Below are 9,287 nucleotides of genomic sequence, written 5' to 3'. Positions count from 1 at the left end.
TTCGAGTTCATCAGTCATCACAATCTCGGATTCAGGAAGATGAAAAGGCAACACGTTTGGACGAACACTTCCACGTGTATTTGCACCTACGAAACATAATTAGATCTAAGTTACCAACAAATATAAATAAGAAAGCAGAACTTAATAAACACAAAACGATATCAAGTTGGATGTATAGTATATATCGTACCTGATGAGTTCATTATAGAGGTATAAAGAAAAAGTTCGCAGCAAAGAATGGAGTAAACCACGATATGACACTACATCTATATATAGCCGAGTATTCTAGGGTTTTATTATAATTTTGCCTTTTTTTTATTAGAAATTTGACATTTTGGTTTTATTTCATAAATATACGCACACGTAAATACAACAAAATAAATCTTCTCTAGAATCTTCGAGAATCATTAAAACTGAATATATAATTCATTTGCTACAAATACTGGATACTTATTCATACAAATATTACGATCATAATATATATATATATATCACGATATTTATTTAACTATATCGTGATATATGTACATTTTATTAATTTTGATACTTATAACAAAAAAAAACAGACAGAGTTTAGATTTATATGAATCAGGTCGCAATAAAATCAATTTTCAGAGTTACGACAGTTTGCAGGACGTTATGTAGATGTGTTCAAGGATAAACCTAAATCCCAAAACAACGCTTTAAAAGGTCTTTTGATAATAACCCACTATCATATCGAAAAGTACAATAAACGAATTATCGATATCATAGACAAACGGCATAACAAATCAACTATCGACATAATACCAAACTTGATAACCATAACTAAAACAAATGCGATAAAAAAATGATCTACAGATAGGATGTGAATATGCGATACACGCGACGATTGTAAACATAAAATTGAATATAAATAAATCTTTGTTAAAAAAGGAAGAACAACTATTTATAACGAAATATTAAACTCTTTCAAATTAAATAAAAATTAAGTAAGCATAAAATCTAAATCAATAATATTCTGAATAGAAAAAGGTTCTAACAAAATTCGAATAATAAAAATGTATAAGATAATATAATAGTGACCTCATTATCACTAAACATCCTATGACTTAGAATTCTTCTTCCTTCTAGATCCAGATGTTTTGACAGGAGTAGCAATGACGTCAGGATCCTCACGATCTCTTTTAGAACTCACAGAAGCTGTCTTCTCCATAGAAACATCTGTATTTAGTTTAGCAATGTCATCAGGAGCATCACAGTCACTTTTAGAAGATGCAGGTACAATCTTCTCGATAGAAGCTTCTGCATTTACATTAACACTGACATGAGGATCATCACAATCACTTTTAGAACAGGCAGGCAGAGTTTTCTCGATATGTGCTCCTCTATCTTCACCAACAAAGGTTTCCAAAAGCGGAGGCTTAAAAAAAAAAACATAGCAAATAAACAATCCGTTATGCATAGTTACATATCCAAATATCCAGACAAAATAAGAATCGAAAGCATACCTAAGAATAGACCTGACTACAGAACGTCTGAATCATATAGTCATCAGATGTAATCCGGTCAACCGAAAACAAAGTCTTAACCTTTTTGACATTATCTTCTGTTATAACAACCTTAAAAAGGAACTCTTTTCTTGTTAGATCACGCAGAGATTGAGGCAGTCCAGACGAATTATCCTACAAAATATATTGAAAGTATTTTAATTGAGTTATATAATCATAATGCTTATCAAATAAAACTATAGGTGTACCCCAACAGATTCTTCGAAAACTTCCTCGGCAGTCTTCTTAAACAATTTTTGAGCAATTTTGTCGAACATGACAAAGACTGCCGTCCCTCCAAAACCATCGTCCACCTTCAACAACAGAAAGAAACTATAAAAGAATAATTAGACAATTAGTTTTATAAGTATAAAAAAATATACGACATAATGATTATAAAGGTGTGTGGACGCCGAATCCAAAGAATAGAGATTTGACTACCTAGCAATAACTTCAGACTCAGAAACATTACTATTGCAATTAATGCATCTCCAAGACGGCGGCGAAGGAGCATGGTCTCTCTCGGGGATAGGATGAACCTTTTTTTCACACTTCTTGCATGCTATGTAATACCACGAATTACTATTGGTAACCGAGCGTATGGTCGCCAATGTCACATACTTACCAACCTGCTTATTCGAAACAATCAACGACAACCACCGATATAATCTTTTTTTATAAACAAAAATGACAAAGTATCGCATATTCACATACCGTATCGATCGAATGTATAGAACTTAACTTTCGCCTAATATTAGTTCCCAAAAATTCATCGTTTAATGAATCTTTAGAATCTACACCCCAATCATCTTCGTTAGGAATGAGAATATACTTATCTTGAGGCAACCTTAACGGACAAATACAAAAACTAATTATAGTAGAACGAACATATGTACAAATAAAACCGTACTGTAATTCCATTGAATAGATTCTTACTCAGATCGGAATTTCGCCACCAGAGGACACACTGGATCAAACAAAACCTGAGTTGTATTAAAAGCATTTGAGACGCTCATCTCACCTAAAAAGTGTAAATAAATCGGTGTTTCAGAAATACATATAATTTATGACAAAATTGTTCAGAATCATCGCTAAAATTGAATAAGTATAAATCATTAAATTATATACCTCGATAGTTTTCGATACATGCAAGCCTTATAATAACCACAACGACGGATGCACAATTACGTTTAACGTAATCAGCAACTTCTTTTGCGTAATCAGCCCAAAGAGTACACGGTAATTGTAGATCGCTGTTAAATTAATACATGATCATGAGTTAAATCATATAACTAAAAATAACACAAAATAAAATAAAATATTAAATTAGAACTAAGTATGTTACCTCTCATCTCTAAGATAAATCTTAAGTCTAGAACGACGTTTTCCTTGAGCCATGACGTCCTCAACATGACCAACTCTTACGATTTGTCCGACCACGTCTTAGCGTTTGTAATAAAGTAACACGAAAAAAAAGAACAAAAACAATTAGCCAACAGCTATCTAATGCAAAAAAGTGTTTAATACCGTGTCATAAAAAATGGTAAATAAACTATGCGTCTCAGTTTAGATATGGTACCGATCAAATAGCCATTGTCCAAATCAGTTGATAAAATATCTGGAAAACTTTTCATATATTTCTCGGGAACCTCTTGAGGAAAATCCAAGCATCCAGAGACAGTCGTAGTTGCATAGAACACTATCTTGAAAGGTGTTCGTGTAGTTCGATACTCAGAATTATACTCAACAACCTTAAAAGTATTGATAAGCACCGATCTCCCCTTGACCAAATCTTTACGAAAAGATTTAGCGAAAAATCTTTCAACAGTTGCTTGTATCCTATCACCCTAAGTTCCAAAGGACAATAAAAAAAAAAATTAACCAACAAATAATTGGCTAACCGGGATATTCATAAATTATAGCACTAACCTCTTGATCAACCAAGACCATCTCAAGTGAACACCCCCCTCTGCCTTTGAATCCATCCCAAACATTGAGGATATTAACTTTGATAACAAAGTTATCAGAGCCAGGACGTAAATCCCTAACGAAAACATTAGATGCTGATTTTCTTTTAAAAATCGACATAGCTTAGACCACACGATATTGTAACAAAGAAGAAAAATTGGGAGAAACCAAGACAAATAATGAGTCTCTATATATAGAGTAGGAGACATGATATATATATATATATATGTAAATTAGACTTAATTCAGATATGATTTACTACTATTTAGAATATACATATATCGCAACAAAAGGTAAAGACGATAAAATCTTCTAATTTTCTTTATTTTAAAAATGTTAAAAACGATAAAATCTTCTAATTCTCTGTATAAACAAAAAAATAATACTCAGATAATATAAATTTATATATACTTTAACGGAAAATTAACATAATGAAGTTAAATTCAATTTTAAAAATGGCAAACATTACAGTAGCTGTATATACAAAGTAGAAAATATATTTAATAAATAAGTAATTAGCGATTTAAGTAAACAATTTAAGGAATTCTTCCTAAACGATGTGTTTAAGCTACCAAAAACGATAATACATACCAATAATTAAGCGTAACAATAAATTAGATAAAATGAGATCAATCAAAATATCTTTACAGTTAATCATTTGTATAAATTAGATAAAATGAGATCAATCAAAATATCTTTACAGTTTATCATTTGTATCTCCGTATATAATATTTACAATTCTTAAACAATATATTGCATGAAAGAATAATTATTAGTATAAATATATTGTAACAATCGCGCACATACGCAGAGATATATAAGATAATTCATATGAGAAGAAAATGAAAATAACAAACTAAAAAACTGCAATGTAGTTTTACACGATATAAAAAATGTATAGGCTGGTATTCCAAGATTTATGTATTCGTGAAATGGAAATCAATATTGATCGGTTGACACCAATGCCTCCCGGAGACGTACCACTTCAGGAATAGCTGGTGCCAACATTATCCGTGTGTAATTAGGAGCGGCTACAGCCATCCAATTACCTTATGATCACAAAAAAAAAAAATCAAAATAATTAATAACTTAACAAACACTTTTAATTTTTATCTAGTTATATCTATATTCGAAAAAGTATCATGAATGTCAGCCTTAGAATACCTCGGATGATATCAACTTTTGCAGACAGACCGATACATATTATCATATCATCATCACAATGCGTCAAACCTTCGAGAAAATCTCGACCAAAATTGCCAACCAAATGATATGGTAGACGACATCCTCTAATAATTATAAAATAAAACAATCAGCGGAAAATTGGTTGTAAGTAAGTAGCTTTGAATTCTAAACTGTATGATAGTACACAATACCTCTGATTCTCCAATTCGATATATATCTCGTTCAACATGTAGCTTTCAAAAGGATATTTTGGATCAACGTAGTTTCCAATAGTCATAACACGTCCAATTAGATCTTAACGCAAAAAACATAAAAAGGCAAGTCAACACTATAGCGATTTACAACTTACAAAACAGAATATGTGTCATATCACAAGAACATACATAATACACACATCTTACCCACACAACTGTTAACGACGCAGGATCCATCTATTATATACTCGAACTCGGTAAAAGAAAAGCAACGATATGAGTTATCCATCACAAATACACCGACCGACGTTTACAGTTTACAAAACACCAAAAGAATGAGAAACAACTCTATATATACGCCGAATCATATCTCAAAATATGTATTTATTTTATTTTTTTTTTATAAAATTTAAGCAACGATAAGATTAAGGAAAAGCGAAATAATATTGTGTTATAATTAAACTTTATCATTATAACAAAATTGATATATATATAATTGTTCTAATATCATTTATTATATATTTCTTTTATTAAAATAAGAAATAAGTATGCCACAATAAAGAAACTAAAAAGAAAATATGATAAATAACTACTGTCTTCTGATAATCAAGCAATGAACCCTAATGCATGGTATGCACTTCTAAACGAAGGATACACGACTCCACCAACAGTCCTAATATCATCGAAACTACGTAGACCCCTAACTAGGTCCAATACGAGCCTCATATAATACTCTTCTCCGTACTCTGTCGGCGATTCGTCCACAACACACGCACCAGAATTTCCCTTTAGTCTCGGCCTCCATGTCCTATTTTTACGATCCCATACAAACATAGAAGGAATCTCCGAGTATAAAAGATTCCTCGCCTCTGGATAAGACTGATTACACCTAAACCAAGCAAGGAATTTAGGTTTTCTAGCAAGAACACGTCTATCTAAATTATTAGAAAACGCAATATTTTCCCCAGGGAGATGAAACGGCATAACTTGCCAATTAACACGTGGTCGCCTGTGAGCACCTAGACATGGACAATAGAAAAAAAACCATATATACAATAACAACAAACAATCGAATACCATAAAGAAAACTAACGACTATTGACGTCTCTAAAAACGTAATACAAAACTCATTTACCAAACGCTTCCATCGAAGAACCCAAATGCAAACAATTCTAACAATGCAGACTGGTAACTCGCGAAGTCCCGATAGACGCATATATATACCTATACCGAAATATATGCATATATATAGAGATATAAGAATTATGTGGTTTACGCGTTGTTTATTTTTTTCTAGGGTTTCTTAGAATGTTTTCCTTTATTTACATTTTATACATTTTAACGAATAGACATTTTCACAGAACTTTTTACCTTTCAACTACTGAGTTTTTCCTTTTTAATAAGTAATTAAATAATCAATTATACATCTTGTGTCTGATAAAATAAACACCATGATTTTCATAACTGCTAAATGGAAAAAACTAAAAGTTGTGATATAATCGGGGATATCTTCGAATCCTCTAAAATATTTATAAATTTGAGTTACTTGGAGTCCAAGAATCAATAAAAACACGCGTTATTTATGTGAATATATAACTTATATTATTTTCTCCGCTTTCCATATTTCAATATCAAACAACAATAATAATGACATTAAAAATATATTTATTGATTAAAGTAAAAAGGTCTGAAGAATAAAGAATAATTAAACTATAATTTGTATACATGGTAAATAGTTTTTAAAAATGATATATGCATATCTGAATAAGATGCATCATAACACTATTCAATGTAGAAGTCCCACACTACCACGCGTGCATGGCTTCTTACGCGGATATCTGCAGTGTTATAAAAAAGATTTGAGAGAGAGAAGGCGACCACGAGTTAATACGAAAAAGTCAAATACAATCATTAAGTATTAGAAACTCACTGTTCCAAAAACTCATCTAACTCAAGAATACGGGGATTGAGTTCGAACTTAGTAGGAGAAGTGGAAGATATAGTGATCTTGCCTATTTTTATAAAACACATATAGAGTCAAAACAATAAAACAGAACGAATATAGAGAATATAAATTAGTATACTAAAAATACCTCCAAAATAATCAATAACCGCCCATCTAAGCACACACACAATGATATCTTGATCACAGCGTCTCCAAGATGCATAAAAGTTTTTAGCCATCTCACCGGACAATTCACAACTCAAATCAACACCACTAAATTAAAACACGTCACACATAATCAGTTGGATAGAATAAATAAAACGACAATATACAGTTTAAAACATCCAGCAGACAATACCGTTTATCCCTAAGACAGAATGTGACGGTTGAATATGAACCCCATATCTCGGAATCTCATATATCATTACATGGACTGCCATATGAAGGAACAGAATGCTCTCCAGTCAGTAAACCACACCACGTCCCAGATCGACTTACATTTAAGACCCGACCTATCAAATCTTCATAAACAACAAAAACTAAACCATGTTAACATCAGCAACATAATAATAACGAAATTCAATAACTAAATCGAAAATAAACACACCAACTAAATAGTCATCATCATGGACACGATCCAATATCCTTTGAAAATCAACGAAGTCAAAATAAGCATTTTCACATCTACGTGAAGTCTTGTCAATGATAGTTGATGGTAGGAACAATATTTTGTATCTATGAGAAGTCGGTCTACAACTATCCTCAAAATCGATAACAAAAAAACGACTGATAATAATCCAACTACCAACATCTATGCGAGACGATGCGACACCGATCTCACCATCCCTAACAGTAACCTGAATTTTAACACCCTGTGAATAAAACAGTCAATTAGACACCAACAAAAATTTAGAATATTTTTGTGTAATAGTACAATAAATACCTATTCATCCGACAATATGAGCTCCATGGAAGAACGTTTTGAAATTAGCATATGCATCCACGTCTGTAAAACCTTAACAAAGATAGTACAACCATCTTTGGAAGGACTCAAACGTGACACACACCTTCCAAAACACATTGAACCAAGAGAAACTGTATAAGTACACACCGAATTCTGGTGTCCAGATATACTAATATTCTTTTCGATGAGTATATCACTCAGTTCGACGTCTCGCTGATCTTCACTATCATCGTCAATCTCAGTCTCATCATCCAACATAACATCTTCATCGTCATCTTCATCATCATCAGTTAGATCAGCATCGTCATCATCTTCATCTTCGTCATCATCGCTATCACCTTTTGAGTTATCACTTGAACCATCAGATCCTTCACAAGACTCATCGTCGTCAATAAAATCATCTTCAGAATCGTATTCATCTGTTTGGTCCATATCATCAGTATCATCACGCGTCTCTGAATCAGATCCCATATAATCCTCAAAACCATAATCATCATCAGTACCACGACCAGATAACACCTCGGTATCATCAGAGTCACTATCTTCTGCATAGATAAATATATGAAAAATGGCGTAATTAGTATTCTAAAAAAAAATGGTATTCAAAAAAAAAAAAAACAAAGAATTGAAACCATTAGATTCTTTATTCATAACCCAAGCATTCCTCGCAAAATCCCATAGAAAGGTCTTCTGAGCATGATCGCTTGTATTAACACGATCAGAACCTAAATGCACAAAACAAACATTAGAACAAACATAAATACGTATAAAATTTAATATACATCATTAACAAAAATATATTACATGAAGAGCAGAAATACCTCCTTTGATAAAAAACTTATGATCAAGAATAGATATATAATACGCAGAATCAATATCTACATAAAAATTGAACACGTCCGTAGATTAATATATAATAAAGGTATGTATCTGAAAGACTAAGATATAGCACTACAAAATGTACAAAACTGTAAGATTAATAGGCAGGACTACCTTCGATAACAAGATTATATGTCAGCAAGGTCCATTCGTCGATAGCAGAATTCATAAGTAACTTGCATGAATAACCTACAAATACAAAACAACTACTAATAAGTATTATAACTTGCATGGATAACCTAAAGAGATACAACAACCTTTTTTGTGATATCCACGAAATCGTATGGAGTTACGTAACGATAATCAGTCATCTCTTTGTGATCCATATTCTGACGATGCGATTTCAACACAGACCTTAACCCGCGAGCATAAGCCTGGTTATCAAAACCTAAAGTCGAATAAATTTTTAGAATTTGTTACAAAAGTTGAAAGCATATATTCTATTATTAAATTTGATAATAGTTAGATATATACCAGAAGCAGTAGACGGAACTTCCCAAGTGATGATGACTTTAGATGGATGATCAAAGCTGTACTTAGACGAACACATAGTTAGGTTTGCATGCAAATAGACAAACATGATGAATCTTTTCTAAAGAGACGCAAGAGAAAAACAAAATCAC

The 9,287-nt window shown here is 32.0% G+C and overlaps 2 protein-coding genes across 2 annotated transcripts; both read right to left on the bottom strand.

Annotated features, from left to right (window-relative positions):
- Positions 1-1,084: 1,084 nt before the first annotated feature.
- LOC18014468 lies at positions 1,085-3,617 on the bottom strand. The gene is made up of 10 exons (XM_024154607.1): positions 3,459-3,617; positions 3,109-3,376; positions 2,875-2,971; positions 2,658-2,782; positions 2,466-2,550; positions 2,244-2,376; positions 1,971-2,158; positions 1,739-1,862; positions 1,503-1,664; positions 1,085-1,402 (listed from the first exon to the last, which is right to left on the bottom strand). Exons 1-10 carry the CDS (start codon positions 3,615-3,617, stop codon positions 1,085-1,087), a joined length of 1,659 nt encoding a protein of 552 aa, XP_024010375.1.
- Positions 3,618-5,482: 1,865 nt separating this feature from the next.
- On the bottom strand, positions 5,483-9,214 carry LOC112085394 (fibrinogen-binding protein-like). Its single transcript, XM_024154606.1, has 8 exons — positions 9,139-9,214; positions 8,963-9,052; positions 8,779-8,853; positions 8,418-8,510; positions 7,933-8,330; positions 7,627-7,693; positions 6,807-6,888; positions 5,483-5,765 (listed from the first exon to the last, which is right to left on the bottom strand). The coding sequence occupies exons 1-8, from the start codon at positions 9,212-9,214 to the stop codon at positions 5,483-5,485; spliced, it is 1,164 nt and encodes a 387-aa protein (XP_024010374.1).
- Between the last annotated feature and the right edge of the window lie 73 nt (positions 9,215-9,287).

Source organism: Eutrema salsugineum, unplaced genomic scaffold, assembly GCF_000478725.1.
Source record: "Eutrema salsugineum unplaced genomic scaffold, Eutsalg1_0 scaffold_3, whole genome shotgun sequence".
NCBI lineage: Eukaryota > Viridiplantae > Streptophyta > Magnoliopsida > Brassicales > Brassicaceae > Eutrema > Eutrema salsugineum.
This window is presented reverse-complemented; position numbering and strand designations above follow the sequence as displayed.